This window comes from Artemia franciscana, chromosome 15 (genome assembly GCF_032884065.1).
Source record: "Artemia franciscana chromosome 15, ASM3288406v1, whole genome shotgun sequence".
Classification (NCBI taxonomy): Eukaryota; Metazoa; Arthropoda; class Branchiopoda; order Anostraca; family Artemiidae; genus Artemia; species Artemia franciscana.
Genome location: NC_088877.1, coordinates 6,431,040 through 6,449,738, shown reverse-complemented (window position 1 = coordinate 6,449,738; position 18,699 = coordinate 6,431,040). Strand labels below are relative to the sequence as shown.

At 33.5% G+C, this 18,699-nt stretch overlaps 1 protein-coding gene across 7 annotated transcripts in view; it reads right to left on the bottom strand.

Moving 5' to 3' along the window:
- LOC136035992 (cardioacceleratory peptide receptor-like) overlaps positions 1 to 18,699 on the bottom strand; it is a 473,226-nt gene that overhangs the window by 436,097 nt on the left and 18,430 nt on the right. For all 7 annotated transcript variants that reach the window (XM_065717902.1, XM_065717908.1, XM_065717903.1 and 4 more), the window contains exon 2: positions 7,767 to 7,949. In XM_065717902.1, the coding sequence (XP_065573974.1) occupies positions 7,767 to 7,937 (171 nt within the window). In that variant the 5' untranslated portion in view covers positions 7,938 to 7,949. The remainder of the gene's footprint in view (positions 1 to 7,766; positions 7,950 to 18,699) is intronic.

Below are 18,699 nucleotides of genomic sequence, written 5' to 3'. Positions count from 1 at the left end.
AAAAAAGGCGCTAGAAATCTTAGCTTTATTTAAGAACGTTTTCATTAACTTAAGAATTGACTTACGTAATGAACTTCTATATTCGTATATTTTCATTACGTATATGAGAGGTTTCGCCCCCACGTCATTACCTTGCTCTTAACGCTAAATTCCGAATTTTGTTCCTATTTTTTAAGAATGACCGCTGAATGACAAAAGGTTTAATTAGAATAAATAGCTCGTATGAAAGTACAAATAAAAACTTTAGCGTAAAGATCGAAGTATTGACGAGAGAGCAAACCCGTCATATAGGTAATAATTTCTGTTCGTTTTAAGTTTTAATGTTGCTCCTTAGTTTAAATTGAAAGAACTAGTTTTTTTTATTTCTGATTCTTTCTTAAATAATGCTGGGAAATCCAGTGCCCCCTTCATGGAAAATTTTCTTCTCCCACCACATGAAATCCTCCCTGAAAATATCTGTATACTTTCCATTAACCAAATACTATATGCAAACAATGACCAGAGTTCACAACTTGCAGCCTTTCCCCGGGGACTGCGGGGAATTAAATCATCCTTAAAGACATAGTAATGTATTTTTCGACTATGTTGAACAAAATGACTATCTCAAAATTTTGATTCGGTGACTTTAGGAAAAATATGAGCGTAAGAGGGGGCCTAGCTGCCCTCCAATTCTTTTGATCACCTAAAATGGCACTATAACTTTTTACTTCCGTTTGAATGAGCCTTCTCGCGATATTATAGGAACTATGGGTCGATACAATCATCCCTGGGATAAATAAAAAATAAACACGCATCCGTGATCTTTCTTTTGGAAAAACACAGGATTCCACATCTTTGCAGATAAGAGCTTGAAACCTCTACAGTGGGGTTCTCTGATAAGCAGACTCTGATGGTGTGGTTTTCGTTAAGGTTCTATGACTTCTAGGTGGCGTTTACCCCCTTTTTTCAAAAATGAGGCAATTTTCTCAGGCTCACAACTTTGATGGGTAATTGATGATGGGTAATGATGGGTAATTGATGAGACTTATATTTTTTTAATCAGCATAAGAATCCAATTCTTTTGATGTATCTATTGGTATCAAAATTCGTTTTACAGAGTTTCGGTTACTACTGAGCCGGGTCACTCCATACTTACAGTTCGCTACCATCAACAGTTTGATCTGGAACCTATTGATGTCATACTCTGTGATTTGCTTTAGAAGGCTCAGTTTACAGTTTTAGCCTCACGTGTGACACTAGTGACACGTTGAAACATGTGAAATATCCACTTGACGAAAATCAGACACCGGATATGAAGTATATGCTGGTTGCTTTAATTGAAACAGCCAAATTACAATCGTAGCTTCCAAATTGTCATAAGCTACCTCCCAACCGAAAATTTTAACTATAGACAGTTGGAATAATTTCGTTGTTTTTTTTAGGATTAGGTTAAGCAGGTGAGGACCTGTGGGTCTGGCGCCTGTTTGATGAGAGGTCGCATGGCTGGGGAGTTAAGCATGGCTGTGTGGCATATTGTGGACATAGAGAACTATGTGAAGTTGGCAGCTGCATAGATGGGATTCTTTTGAATGGAGGACGTGCAGTGGGCAGCTGGAGATTGAATATGTGAAGGGGTACCATTTGGTGGAAAGTTACGGCGGAGCCGAAGAGTTTTGTTTTCCATATTACCTGCAAAGTGTCTAAGTAATTGAAGTGTTTCAACGAATTTGATAATGAACTTTAACCACGGGCTAGTCTTTATAAAGGACCGAGGCTGATTTTCAGATAAAGTTACGGTAAAATCCAAACAATTGCGTAAAAATGTCGGTAAAATGGTAAAGCATCGTACCCCAATTTCAAGAATCAAATATTTTTACAAATTGGAAGAATACACGCGAGAAATGTCCCCTTCCTAGACGTAACACAGCTGGACATGATGCAACACTATAAAAGGGACTTAAAAATAGTTATATAGCACATTTTCAAAGTGAGAAATTCATTTCAGTGTCTTAAGATTCATTTTAGGAAATTACTTAAGTTTTCTCAACTTGTTAAAATGCTAACTAAAATAAACCAGGGAGTTTCAAATTTAGGGACAGATGGTTTTAAACCTTAAAACCGCCTGTCTCTAGCCCATAAATATTTTCTCCATACACCCTTTGGACTTTCTCTACATATTTAAACCTTTGACGAAGAATAAATTGAATCTAATAACCTGATTTTGTGAAGGATAAAAAAAAGGCTACAACAGTTTCTCTTGAAGCTACTTATCAGGTCATTCTCAATCTGAAACTTTTCTCGATTAGGTCAGCCCGGCGTGTCTAGACTCCCAGGGGGGCTCTGAAAATAGAGAAGACATCCATTCCCTTATAATGTCTAGAGTAAAGCTCCCTTGACAAATGAAAAGTTAATAAGTATGCCAACTTTCGAAAGATCTGATTACCGGAATCAAAAAGACTCCAAAAATCAAGCCAAGTAACTTCAAACAAACGGCTTTCAGTAAATCAAATAAAAACAGCTTTTTTTTTCAACTGGAAGCAAGGAGCAACATTAAAAATAAAAACGGACATAAATTATTCTGAATGAATAGGGTTACCTCTCTCCTCAAAACCTAGCTCTTTATGCTGAGGTTTTTAGTATTTTAAAAAAAAAAAGCTTCCAATTCTAATTAGAAGGCCTTTATGTTTCAGGAACTTTTCTTAAACAAATTGGACAAATAGTCAAACTTTAACGTAAAGAGCAAGGTACTGAAGAGAGGGGCAGCCCATTCATATACTTTCATTTGAAGAAGGGTCTACTTTCTAATCATTTTCCCAATCACTCCGGAATTTTTTTCCGTGAAAGCCAAAATTTCCTCTTCCGTGGAAATTTTTTCCCGGAAAGCCAAACACACTGACAATAGCCCCCAGACAATTCCCCTGGAACATCCCCAAATGCAAAATTCCACTGGAAATCTTACATCCGGAAACATCCCTCCCCACAGAAAATGTTATCCATAGAAACCCACCCAAAGCACAAAATCCCTCCATAATGGATTTTTACTTCCCAACAACATCGTCTTGCTCTATGTTGAATGGTGTTAGCGTGTCTGTTTTATGTTATGCGGAAGATGTTCTTAACTTAAGTAGGGCTGGGTTTAGTTCGGGAAAAAGTTTTAGGGAGATTGCTAAAAATTATACCGAGATTGGTCTTTCTTTAAATGGGACGAAGTCTCAAGTGCTATTACTTAATTTTAACCGATCTGAAAACCCTGATAAACTAAATCTGGGTGATTCCGATGTTGTACCGCTGCAGGAACTTATGTACCTTGGTTTTCCTATTGGTATATCCCTAAAGTCAACTAAAAAATTGCTTATTGCCCGAAATGAAGGTAAGATCCGTAATGCTTATGCTGATGCAGTTGGATCATAGCTGAATCTTGATAAACGCAACCTTGCGAAAGTCTATAATGCTGTTTCTCTCCCTCAGGTTTTATACCTGATTCTTTCTGCGACACTTTTAACCAATCAGATAAAATAGAAATCAGGTGGACTTATTTCAAATATTTAAAGTTCCTTATTCGGGTTCCTCCTTGGACTAGGTATGGTAGACTGCGGGGGAGATACAGCTTGTCGGATCCTCTTGATCTTGCAGATAAGCTTTTTTCCACGCTTACAGTTTATCCGTCAAACAATCCTTTGAAGGTTTTTTGTTTTAATAAAAGTTTGCTTTATTTTTTTCTGCTGGGTTATTATCATTTTATATTGCATTTATCTGTATGATTCATTTAAAGATGCTTATCACCCTTAGAGTGGCTCATTTTTCCGAATTATTTGGTTTATTCGAGTTTTAGTTTGTACGTATTTGCTCCAGTTTTTTTAAGTGCTTTTTCCATTTTCTTTCTTTTTTTATACTCCATCGTCATTACCTTGTATTTTTGATAGGTTGTAAAATAAATTAACTAAATACCATGCGTAAACAATGGGCAAATTTCATAACTTATGGACCTCTCCCAACGGGCTGTGGAGGTTCATGTTGTGCTGAACAAAATGACTATCTCAAAATTTTTATCAGACTACTTGGGGGAAAATAGGACATAGGAGGGATGCTAGATGCCCTCCAATCTTTCGAACACTTAAAAAAGGCCCTAGAACTTTTACTTTCCGTTCGAATTCACCCCCTTCCGATCTTCTAGGATCACTACTTCTATACGACTTCCCCTTAGAAAAAGAAACAAAAAAAGATAAAAAACAAAACAAATCAGCACACATCCGTGCTGAAGTCAGCACACATTTAAACTTCTACAGAGGGTTTTTTGATATGCTGAAAGTGATAGTAGGAATTTCATTAAGATTCCTTGAGTTTTAGGGGGGTTTTCTTCTTTTTAGAAAATCTGGAAAATTTTCATCGGATCGTAACTTTTGATGGGTAGCACTAAACTTAATGAATCTTATATGTATAGAATGAGCATAATAAGCTGATTCTCTTGAGGTATTTATTGACATCAAAACCCTATTTTAGCATTTCGGTTACTACTGAGCCGAATCGTTACTTATTTTTCGTTACTACGAACTGTTTGATAAAGTAATACCATCATTATATACATAAGAGAATGTTAATACAATACTATGTTAAGCTAAAATTCAGTGCAATTTTCAAAACAATTTATACGCGATATAAAACACTAATTATTCTCAAAAATACATGGAGTTTCAAATACATTAGCATAAATTAATGATTGAAGTTTGTATCAAGTTTTCTACATATTGAATCATTTGCAGTCATGAATGTAGGATATACCACATGCTCTGTGTGACACAATCTGGCACGGGAGGGTGTTTTGAATTCATGCAAGAGAGACAAAGTCGATGAAAATATCAGAGATTCTCTAATAAATATTTGTATTTAGTTGGGCCTACCACTAAATAATCTATGTTTCAGTCGCATGATTGAAACGTAACTGTGTAACGTAACCAACGTAACGGTACCGCACTTCCGCATATCCTGTACGTTAAAACTTTCGAGAGAATGCTTCGGAAACCGGATATTAAGCAATTCGGTCCTGCTACTTTCGTTTCACAAAGTATTTGACGAGGCTTCCCTTGTGGACATGGAGTTTGTGCATTAGCCTTCATTACAAAGTTACAGAACTGTATCAGGCCATCCAGATACAGATTGACAATCTGTTTGATTGACAGATTGACAAATGGTTATTCCTCCCGTGGCAGTAGTTTCGATGCAGTGTTTTTAAATATGTATTCTGTATTGTTTTTTTTTTTTTTTTTATCATCTGCAAGAAATTTCCCTTGAGGAATTTTAAGCTAAAATCGAATTGTCTGGGGGAATTTTCCTGTCGGGGAGGGAGGGGAGTGTTTAACGTGGGAATTATTTCCCACGGAGGGATTTTCCGCGTGGGATGAGGGAATCTCCATAGAGGGGGATACGGATTATAAAACCATCAAATTTAAATAAAAAAAATAGTTTTCAACAAAATGTAAGGAGTAGGATCAAAACTTGCTCAACAGAAATTATTGCGTATGGGGGTTGCCCCTCCTTAATACCACGCTCTTTACGCAAAAAATCGACTTTTTGCCCAAATTCCTTAAAAACAAAAAAGTCTTTTCTTGAAAAAAAACTTTAGCGTAAAGAGCGAGGCATTAAGGAAGGGGCAACCCCCCCATATACGTAATATTTTTTGTTCGTTTAAGGTTTTGATGTTGCTCCTTACCTTCCGTTGAAAAAACTTTTTCTTTATTATTTTTGTTTTGTACTCCTTCCTTTTCTTTTTGTAGTGGTGGGTTAGAAAACAAATATTCTTAGTAATAAATAGTAAAAATCGCGATATTTTGAGGCTGCTGACTCGAAGCTGTCGTTCCCTTTCCCGTGCCTGTTGTCGGTATTTGAAAAAAAAAGAGGAAAAAATGTCAGATATAGGATTATTAACATCTCTGAGCATATCTCAAACGCCGAGTATCGCAAAAATTAAAAAAATGGAGGTTTCTAAGAAATTAAAAACTACTTAACTTCGTCCCTAAGACATCAGGAGAAAGCCTTTTTTCTGAAGATCCTTGAGGCATTCAAGCGAAAAATTCATTTAGCTTCCCATTTCAAACCGAAAAAAGGGAAAGATAAAATCTAAAAAGTACCGGTGGACTTGGTTTGAATTTACCAAGAAAATAATTTCTGTATTTTACGGATGATAAATGAAAGATAAATATGCAAGTCATAGACTGTCGGACTGGTCAAAGAGTATTAAGTTAAACAACATTAATTTCAAATTATGTTTAAGTAATAGATAGTCTATAGTTTGAAGTCAGCTGTCTTCATGCTTTTCAAACAATTCATAGATTTTTATAGACTTGTCTATAGTTAGAGATCAGTTGTCTTCAGGCTTTTCATACAGTATATAGACTTGTATAAACTTGTGTATAGTCTGAAATCAGTAGTGTTCAGGCTTATCAGGCAATTCATAGACTTGTATAGACTTGTCTTTAGTCCAACATCAGTTGTCTTCAGGCTTTTCAAAGTACATAGACTTGTCTGAAGTTTGAAATCAGTAGGGAAGTAAGTTTATTTATAACCCACAATGATACAAAATAAATACGGAGTAAAAAACGGAAAAACAAAATAATATAATCCACAAGGAAATAAGAAGAAAAACACAACATAAATAACATAACAATATCCACTGAATCACTGATCTGGAAAAAAATAAGTGATAGGATCATTGGCACGTATCTTCTTTGGAGTATTGGCCCTCCGATCCTTAGCGATGTTGTCAAGCAGCACTAAAGGGTCGATAAGTCCAAAATGAGAAACGATCTTGTTATTTCTATAGCAAGAATTTACAATATTTAAAATAGCCGAAGAGGCTATATTTAATATACTCCTTAGCTAAAGAGGGTGTTTATTCTGCATTAGAGCCTAAAAACCGGGACAAAAAAAGAATTGTAAGAGAACAAAAACAACGGTAAAGTTTACACAAGCCTTGGTGGCTATACCTGCTTCTACTGGGCAAGATTACACCATATGAGATGCAAATACACTGCAGAGCACTAGTAGATGAGCATGTAGTTGATAGTGTATCAGAAAAAGTAGTCCCAAGCCATTTCAACTTTTAGACATACCCACACGTAAAGGAGGAGCAGGGTTAGAAATATTGAAGCACAGAAACTACCATTTTGAAGGATTTATAGAAAATCCAATCATACTCATAGCATTTAGGCTCTTTGTGAGACCTGACCTAGTATGACTAACTAGTAGTACGTCATCAGTATAGGCAATGTGACTAACAACAGTATCTTCTAAAAACACGGTAGGAGACAGCATTTGCAAACATTCCGCAAGCACAGTATTAAAAATATATGGAGACAGCACACCCCTTTGCCTGACTCCCTTCTCTACTGAGATAGACTCATGTATATCAGACATCCATTTTAACCGAACCAACGAATTCATTGAATCTCCCCCATCCTTATGCATCTGAAGATTGTTTACTACACAAAAAAAACACTGTTTGCCTACAGCTGGCAAATGGGAAATTCTATAGTTTTATCTTTATTTAAAAATGTCTTACCGCTTCCTCCATAATTCTTTATATTTCCCAAAAATCTCAGCCTTTTAAACCCTCTCCCCTACAGTTTGTAAAACGTTTCCCACATTAATGTTCTATAGCACCTCTGAAGTTCATATTGTAACTGCCTAAAACTCCTATTTTGTGTAAAATGAAGAAATACAAAAAATAATAAAAGAAAGAAACAGCATATACAGAATTAATAAGGTAAAAGGAAAACAATGACATGACATACCTCGTAAAAATAAAATCTGCTAAAACTCGACTCATTTAGGAACGTTATTTCTGACAGGCAGCTTTGTAGCTCTGGTACGGTTACATTTAAATGGGGGTTGTTTTCAAGGTCAAAGCAGGTCAAACGGGACAAATTCTTGTATATCTCATCAGGCAACTCGGTGGAGTTCATCTATACTACAAGCTAAAAGAGAATTTAAATTATATAAACATACAACGTAGATTATATGAACCGTATATTCAACCAATTATATAAATGAAATATTTCAATAAAAACAATTAAACTATATAAAATGTAGTTTAAAGAATGTAAACAATTACATAAACAAGAAGATTCAAATAATATAAACACAAAATTGAAGATGTCCTTCGGGTGTTTAAATTTACGACGAGGACCTAAGGATATATGCAGAATTCTTTCTCGCTGTAAGAATGGAGCAAATACGGGAAAAAAATGTAGAGACATGAAAAGACTATATAAAATCAAAAAGATAAAACTGCTGAGTTTGGCTTATTAGTATTTAATCAGGGACACAGGGAATAGGATCTTACGCAAATGATCAGTAGAATGTAAAACTTTCTGTATTTTTTTATTCAGTACGATAACAGACGGAAATTTGAAATTTTTTCCAGTATGGGAACGAAAAAAGGGAGGAACAGAGTTTAATCTTTTTATGTCTAGCCAACTAATTAATATAAGCAAGATAGATAAAATTGTCCCAACTTCGAATGAAAACTTCTTATTGATCATGTCATGTCAGAATCCTTTAGAACATGGAATTATGTCTCGCAGAGTTAACGTTAAAATTATTTTGTTCCTTCTAAGTTTCTAAGAAATGATTTGGGAAATGTCAACTCGGAGTTCCCAAATTCCGATATTTTTTTTTCTTCTTATTTTTACAAAAACATAAGATTTCAATCAAATTTAATAAGAATTCATATGAAAATAATGTGGGCCTGGAAGCAGAATAGAAGATTTTATAGAAGTTGTCATTTCCACATCTACCCAAAGGGGCATTCAGATCTCACCCAGACTTAATTGGAATTAAAATCCACAATCTTATTTTACTTTTGTGGTGTTCTGACTAGTATGACTACCACAGGGGAGGAAACGTGGGGTCCCTAAATCCATCTCGGCAGGATTTCCACCACACAGATAATGAATCTTCTTTCTACCAAACTTGGTATAAATGAAAAGTAAGTGTATTAATCGTACTTTTTGGGGTCGCCCTCTGTGGAGATGGAGGGTCCCAAGGTTATGTTTTATAAAATATAGTAGAGGGGGGAGGAGGATGAGGGAGAGATCTTAATCAAACACTGTTGAAAGTGATTGTAAGTATCCTAAATAGGCCTTTTGGTAATTAGGCCTTCAGGGGGGTCGTAGGTCATGTCATCAGAGCATGTAAAAAAAAGTTGAATCTCAACCAAGCTTTGAGGGCTATAAAAGCTAGTATTCTAGCTATATCCTTCAGCTGTTTTGACTACATGCAAGCTTACTGGAGGAAGAAAAGGGAGGAATGTCCATACTCCCATCATAAGGACTTCTAGTGAAATGGGCTTTCATCTCTCAACCAGATGCACTCGACTGGAAATGTGAGCAAGTATCTAAATTTTACTTTTGGGGGGTTCATATTCACTTTGGAATACCTCGAGGAAGGGACCCTAAATTCTTGTCACCGTAATGTCTACCCAAAATAGCTTTTAGCTCTCAAACAAACTTGGAGGAGCAAGAACAAGTGTGCTTGTAGTGGCTTTCAAGAACCTGTGCCTGATCGAACTGATTTAAGGGGAGGACATCCCAAAATTCTTCTCAACCGAATACTTACTAGAAGAGGCTTATTAGATCTCAATTAAACGTTCGATTAATGGGTAGGACTTTGATTTAGGCTTTAGATGATCCAAATCTAACCTTATTAAAATTATTTATTATTCCAATTAACTTTGTTAATTGAAAAATAATTTAAATAAAATTGAAAATAATAATTTAATAATAAATTCATAATAAATTGACAATAATAATTTTATTAGTTGATAAATAATTACAAATAATTTTTAAAATTTATAAAATTATAAATTTATTTAAATAATAAATTTATTTATCAATTATTCCAATTAAAATTATTGATTTTGTTGCCCTGTAAGACCCATGAATCTTACGTTCCCAATACATCATACAATGGCCCTTTGTGGCCCGATTCTTGGCTTAGTTCGGTAAGTCTATCTGTATTAATGATAACTGAACACGTTACGGGGCCTTACCATTAGAGGTCTTTTGAAACTTTCTTTTACTTTTCTGAGGTGTGTCATATTAAATTTCAGTTACTTCAAATTTATATTCTACAATTCTATAGGGTTCATTGTCTTCACTGATATGTATGTTTGTAGCAGTGCCAACAAAAGAAACCAATTCTTCTTCCTCTGTTTTTATTACAGGTTTTGCCATTTGTTATTTGGATTTCACAATTCTTGTTTTACAGATTTCCATTTTGTGCAAAGTCATTTCATAAAAAATTTGAAAGAAGGGCTTACAGTTTTTCTTTTTTCTTTTTGTGTTTTCGTGAGAATCCCCTAATAATATGCTTGCAAAGTCATACCTTCAAATTAGTCACTCAATATCAGCACTTTTTACAGGACTAGCCACAAAAAATGCTCGTGGTATGACTTGAAACTATTATTTTGCTGCAAACCACGATGATTTGAGAAATTCAATATTTTTCAAATTTTTGGACGATCATAGAATGGCTAATACCCGCACTGGTTGAAACAGTCGATGGCAGGAAAAAAACGCTTCCCTGAACAGAATATTTGTCGGTGGTAAGACCTGACGACCTTCTTTTTCTGAAAGCCATAGTGATTCAATGAATGTAATGTAGTCGAAATTTTGGAAGGAAATTTCCGGCGAAGTTTTCGGTGGCAGACAAAACATTTCTTTTTAGGAACAAAATTCAGCGACAGGACTAGAAACTCTTATCTTGCTACAACACATATCACTTTAATAATTGTGATAATTTCTTAATTTCTGAAGCAACATACGAAGTCTAATATCATTAATGGTGATTCATGTTTCTTAACTTATGAGAAGATTGAATATTGTTGGTTGGACGATTAGTGCCTTTTCTCTTGCTGCAAACTATAAGAACTTTGTTAGCTTTTTTTTTTTTTTTAGTTGGCCAGTGTCATTACTTGGCATTTTATTAGGCTTCCAAGAAATTCCTGAGAAAACTTTGACAATAAAATAGCATATATCTTTAAATTTTCAGTTTATTTCTTTTAGAGAAACTACTAAACAAAGTGTAATTCAAAAAAATATATAACACATTTCTTTCCTTTCTTGTAAGAAGTTATGTCATAGTCAACAAAATAGCGTTTCTTTTTTTGCAGAGAGCAATTGCCCCTCATGTTATAAATTCAAAAAAAATTCAAACAAAAAATCAGGGTAATCAGGGCTTTTTCGATTGCTGTTTATTAGTTCTAGTGCCCCTTTTTAATGACAAAGCTGATTGGGGGACAAAATTTGAATATAACCACTTTAATTAAAAGAAATTAGAAGTACAGGGCTCATTAGATACGGGGGCACAATGACCCTTGCAGACCCAGAGGAAAAGGGTTTGAAATAATATAAACAGCACGTTTCAAACAGTGATTTCGTAGCACAATTTGGAATAAAGGTGGAAATTTTATGCTTCGTTCGAATCAGAATAATATGAGTATTTCTTGTCCATATGACAGGTCCACGACAGGTTCAAGTATGGCACTTGGGTCTGAAGTATGAAGTTAGATATGCTATATTTATCGAGCATTAAAATTATGGAATAGCAATGATAAGACAATTAATGACATAACACGGTTTTAGGAATTTAGAAATAAAGTTAAGGAAAAAATGCATACTAATTACGAGTATTAAGTTATTATTTTCCATTTTTATTGGTATTTAATTTATAAATTTATGGACTAGTAGTAATATGACAATTAATGATATGAAATGGTTCGAAAATTTTTGAAATAAAGTCAAGGAAAAAATGTATCCTACTAATGAGTCTTAAGCTATTATTCCTTATATTTTTCTTCTTCCTCTATTGTTATTTGAGTTGTGTGAAGGAGCATAGTGAATTATTTGAATATATATATATATATATATATATATATATATATATATATATATATATATATATATATATATATATATATATATATATATATATATATATATATATATATCATGAAAAGAGAAATCACCAATGCTACAGCACAAACACACACAAAAAAAAAAAAAAAAAAAAAAAAAAAAAATAATAAAAAAAAAAAAAAAAAAAATAAAATAAAATAAAATAAAGAGACAGAAGGAGAAAAGGAAGACTGTTTTCCTAAATTAGTGATTAATATAGACCAGCACTTTAATGAGGCCTCAACCCTACTCATCCATACAATCACATAGGTCAAACAGCATAGCCACACACAATCAACCATAAAGAATAATCCATGGACAGGCAGTCATGTCGACAATAAGTATAAGTCGTCATTTACTGAACAATAGAAAAAATAATATAGACAAATAATTCAGAGGCAACACCCAACATAAGGGCTCATCAGGAGAATACACTGGCCTATATTGGGTTTCGCCACTCTAAATTCTCTACCCAGCACAGTGTTGTGGCTACCACAGAATATCCATGGCATCCCCGCGTCAGGTATCACCCCCAAATTACATGCCTATGAAAAAAAAAAAAACAGCAAATGTAAAACAACCAAGTAAAACCAAAACCAAAACAAGCTTATCCTGTTAATATATCCCTCCCTTTAGCAACAATAGGTAAACTAAATATTATAAATTTTACCAAATCACAAATATTAACACATTGCAAAAAACCTGAATGAACTAAACAATTATAGAATTCATCTTTACCATGTGGCTAATTTTTCAAAAAATTACGCTCAATTAGAAACGCAATTCAAAATAAATGGCGCTGTGACAACATTTCTCAAACCTCCCAAATTAGTTAAAAATTTCTTTAAGCATTTCTAGATAATTCTTTTGATATTTATTTAAAAGTTCGTTATAATGAAAACTAAATTTTTTAAATTGCCAAGTTAATTTATTTGCAGAAAAACCTCTTGATATCAATTTTTGGCTTAATATTTTACATCTATTTTTAAAATCAATATAATTACTACAAATCCTTGCATAACGAAGTAACTGTGAGAAAAACGCTGAATATGTGATATTTGAGTGTATATTACTTTCAGGGAATGGGAAACTAATCACTTCAAAATCAAAATCATCCGTTTTATTATACATTTTAAAACTTAATTTATTATTATCACAAATATTAATATTTAAATCTAAGAAATGATCTTCATGACCAGCGCTATGACTAGGCTCAAGAATAAGCTCTGATGGATATATATTTTTAGAAATATCAATGAAATCCTTACAATTTAAGACCAAAATATCATCTAAATATCTTTTATTATTTGACAAAGCATGTTTTAAATTAATTGGATTATTCTTATCCATCATATATTTATATTCTAGTTGACTTAAAAACAAGTCAGCTATAAATGGGCTGGCATTCCCCCCCATGGGAATTCCCATAATTTGCTTGTACAAATCACCCCCAAATCTTATATAAGTATTGTATAAAACAAATTCCAATAACTCAAAAATCATATCCAAGCTGTAACATCTCAAGTTAACTGTAGTATTAAAGCAGTTTCCCTAACCTTTGCAAGTTCATGGGCAGGCTAGAAGATTTAGTTGAATGATTTGGTTTTTCATGTATTATATATGCATGCATTTTGTCAAGTTCTATTTTCATTAACTAACTAACTATATGTTCTCATGAAGGGTCTTAAAGCTAAATAAATTATCCAGGTAATCAACCCTCAGGAAAATAAAAATATCAAAAAAAAATATTAAAAACAATCAGGTCACTCGTAAAACTAGAAGAAGGGGGGGGGGCAAATTCTGGAAACAACAAAGATAGCTCATTTATAAGGAAGATTTAAGGAACAATGGGAATGTATTAAGATTTTATGCGGGCCCCAGGTTTGAAGCCTCCCTCGTCTTTACATGCTAAGACATTATACTAGATACATGAAATATAGACTAACAGGCTCGTAAACATTACTATATCCGAACAGAAGCGGGATGGTGACGTAAATGGATGGTATGTCAAATCAACAACAACTTCACTGAATTGAATTCACATCCTTGAATTGTACTAAGTCTTAGCACTGTCATGGGTTTACTCGTTTTGTTATTCATATGACAATGTCTTCTACTAATACATTTATAAAAATCACTTTGCAATGAAATTTTTCAATTTCGTAACAAAGTAAATGTGTGATAATTTAAAGAAATTAAAATCCTGAACATACTAAAACTATTTCCAAAATTGTTAGAAACACCAGCAACATAACCGTTGGAAAAGAGGCTTATTTGAGAAGTAATAGCTGACACTTAGAAAAAGGATGCCTTTAGGGCAAAAACCTTTGCAAAAAATCTTTTGTTTACGGTTGTTTTTGGGGGTGGTACTACCCCAGCATTCTTAAATTATGTACATTTCAGTTTAATCTTTGCGTAAAGCCTTTTCCACTCATTGAGAAAACTTAACTTTTTTCATGCAATAGAAAGAAGGTAATGATTTGTAGGCACATATCCATATGGCTTTATCTGTATTTCTTATACAAGATAGTAGTGCAAACAATGTGCATTTAAAAGGTTCGTTCAGACACCGATCTAAAAAATACAGTTAAGGTTCAAGATTCTAAGTTATAGCGATATTTTCTAAGGTCTTTAGTGTTATTATTTAAAAAACAACGTTAAAAAAGTAGAAAAAACCAATGAAAACCTCTAAATTTTGTCAGGCCTCCTATTCTACAAAAAAACTTTAGTCCCAGTTATCTGCAAACTACTAAAAAATAGTAGTAGCAACAGTAATAGTAGTAGCAGTACAAAAAATGTTTAAAAACACTTCAAAAATTGATCTACATGTATGTCTGCTACGTTTAAACGAGTCGGACGGGAATATTGTAGTCTTAAGTGCTAACCTTTGTAAGGTCTTTATTTTTTCTAAGATCTATAGTGGTATTATTCAGCTCCTGTAACTCGTGTATACTTTGATGCGAGCAACAGCCAATAGTCATTTTTTTTAATCACAAGCGGTCAGTGGCCTATGATCATGCCATAGTTGCTATTTTCCATTGTTCTTGCCAATATAGTTGAATTCCATTATCTTTTGCAGGTTGCTTATACCCAGTCATCTGTGACCAACGGTGCACGATTAACAGGTAGGAAAACCCCTACCTAAAGTTTTCCCACAGTTTACTTGAGTATTATTAGTACTCTGCTCGTATTTCTTCCAGGGTTACTGTTTGACAAAATTTTGATCATCTTGAGTTACATATAATTAAGTCAGGGTTGCAAAGATATTGAATTATCTTTAGGCTGGTTTTCCAGGTATTTCTTAATTTACACTGGACATCTTGGGGTTCTCTACAATAGTAGATTGAATGTAAGTCTAGATAGTTGTATCTGGGATATGTACCTTCCCAAATTCTTGCCGCTTAGTCCTGAACTACCCCTTCACTTTTTTCAATGATAGAGGAAAAACATTTTGAACATTACATAGCCTTGACATCAAACAGTTGGCCGTAGCCATTTGTGAATGCTCGTCGTAACAAACTGTCAGTAAAGAGAAGAGCTCTTGCTAATACTTAGCAACCATAAAAGTAAAACAGGCATTAAGCTTAAAGTTACTCATGACAAGTTATGAGTCTAACAAAATTTGACCAATTTTAGGAAAAGGGGGAAACACCCCGACCGCTGTGATCTTAATGAAGAGAACACAGCCAAATTTTAGAATATCACAGAATCCAACTACATATATTTAAAGCCTGTATCAGCAAATAGACGAAAAGATGTGCTTTTATTTCTGAGACGGACAGTCATGGATGTTTATTTATTTGTTTTTTGTTTATTACTTGTTGTTTTTTGTTTTATTTCCTCAATTGTGATCAATTGTGAGCATTTCTTATTGCGGTAATTTACGATTAGATTTGAAATAAATTTATTGTCTGGTTCCGTTCTAAGGCAGATTTCATGTTTACCATAAAACACCCTGTGTTTTACGATAAGATGAAATGTTTACTGGTTGCAATGTCTAGTAAAGTTTGTGCCGTTGTTTGACACACTTTTGGTATTTGAAACAAGCAGGGACTAAAATAACATAAAAGAAGAAATCTAAAGGGATAAATAAATCTAATAGTATTTCCGAGTTTGTCGTAAAAAACTATACTAGCAAGTGTTTGCAACACTTAAATATTTGTTTTGGGAAGTCCAAGACACCTGTATCTACCAAAAAAGACAGACTTAAGACAAGCTTTAAGAAGTTGACAAACTGGATTTTATGCATTTCGTACAAAAGTAAAACTCCAGTGCTAAAAAAAAAAAAATGCAAAACAAAACAACAACAACAATGGGATGGAGTGAGAAACAAGACATCCTCGAATGATTTTTTTTATTTATTTTATTTATATTAGATATTTTATTATTTATTATTTATATATTGTTTATTTTATTATTATATATTTATTATTTTTATTTTTTTATTTATTTTTTTATTAAACCAGAATATTCTAGCCCACCTTGGTTTTAAAGACATAAACCAGTTGTAAAACTTGACTAACACGCATGAGGGACTCCTCTTAGGAAATTTAGGTACTTTTGTATTATTCAGAACACACTCAATAAGTGAAGTTAGGCTCTTTCGTGAAACAAACTACGATGCAGGTACATTTTAATTAAATATTTTATATATAGAGGTGGTTAGGTTAGGTTAAGGTAGGTATTTGATTTAATGCAACCCATCCCCCTAATATGCAACTATATAGCCCAAACTATTGATAAAGCTAATGAAATAAAACAAAATATGACAAAAATATAATACTTTATTAGGAAAATTGTAGAATTACAACTTAGAATTCTAACCTAACTTAACCTAACTTTTTGTCTTTAAGTTCTGTCTTTGTGGCAATGAAACCGGATTTTCTCATAAAATGTACCTGCATCGTAGTTTGTTTCACGAAAGAACCTAACTCCACTTATTGAGTGGGTTGTGAATAATACACAAGTACCTAAATTTATTTTGATGTAACCTTACTGCTCATAGAAACTGAAGTAATTTATGCTTGATTTTTGGTGCTTATGTATTATACAAATCACACTCCAGAAATGAAGTTGGTTAATCATAATGAAATATACCAAAACAAGATGAAAATATAATATTTTCGTTTATAGAATGCACTAGACTTATATAATACTAGCTGTTGGGGCGTAAGTCGTTATGCGCCATATTAGTTACGCGCCATTGTAATTGTGTCCCTGTGTCCCGGTCGTCATTTATATTCCCTGTGTCTCGGTCGTGATTTGTGTCCCAGTTTCCCAGTCTGTAATTTCTCTTTGAGTGTCCCGGTCGTCATTTATACTCCCTGTGTCCCGGTGTCGTAAGTCGTTATGCGCCATATTAGTTACGCGCCATTGTATTTGTGTCCCTGTGTCCCGGTCGTCATTTATATTCCCTGTGTCTCGGTCGTGATTTGTGTCCCGGTGTCCCAGTCTGTAATTTCTCTTTGAGTGTCCCGGTCGTCAATTATATTCCGTGTGTCCCGGTCGTCATTATAAAGATGAAATAATTTTTTTGTTTTTTTCCTTTTTTTCTTTTTTTTTGTTTTTACCTTTTTTTAGCTTCTTTAGCTTTTTCTTTTTTCTTTTTAGTTTTTTTTGTGGTTTTTACCTTTTTTATTTTTTTATTTTTATTTTTTTCAGTTTTCTTTTTCTTCTTTATTAAATCTTTTGTTTTTTTACTTTTTTCTTTTTAGTTTTTTTTTTGGTTTTTACCTTTTTTTAGCTTTTTTAGTTTTTTTTTCTTTTTCTTTTTAGTTTTTTTTTCTTTTTACCTTTTTTTTAGTTTTTTTTTATTTTTTTAGTTTTTTAGTTTTTTTTTGTATTTTTTACCTTTTTTAGTTTTTTCCTTCTTTTGTATTAATGCTAAAGCCAAGGTTCGAACCTGGAACCTCTTTGACCTAGAACCTGGAACATAACGCTTTACCAACTCAGCTACTTCGGCTTGAATACATTTACCTTTTTTAGTTTTTTTTTATTTTTTTTTTTTTTAGTTTTATTTTTCTCCTTTATTTTTGCTAAAGCCAAGGTTCGAACCTGGAACCTCTCGGACCTAGAACCTGGAACATAACGCTTTACCAACTGAGCTACTTCGGCTTGAATACATTCGTTTTTGAATTGGTATTTGATGAAATAATTCAGACGTCATATGCGGACAGTGACGTCACTCGACAGACACAGACAAACAACTTATTTTTATATACATAGATGGGCAAAATATTTGCACATTACGGGATGGGTTGGAGTATTTGGACCGTGTGAAACTAGAAAACAATTCTTGAAACACTTCAGAACATACAGAATAATGAAAGTATAACAGTTCAAAATACGAATGAAGCCTTTTAATCGACAGTGAACAGATATAAAATTTTTAACTGGAAATTCGAACACATATACAGTATTCATCATCAGCAGTAAAACATAACATTTGCGTGTCCCTTATGGGTGTTAATATATTTAGACACCTCCTTGGTTACATTGTCCCCATATACTCGACGTAGATCGAGTTGTATAGAAAGTTATCTATACAGAATAATTGTAGCTAAGATATTTTGCATGCAGACCCGCTGTACTTTACCCCCACCTCCCCCAATGTGCAAATAAATAGCCTAAATTATCTAAGTCTAATTCATTCTGTCACTCGTCATTGGTCTTTGTGGCTATGAAACCGGTTTCTCAGATATTGCATTTAGCCAACTTCTCGACTGTCTTTGGTATGTTACATAAGTACCTATTTCTTTTCCTAATATTT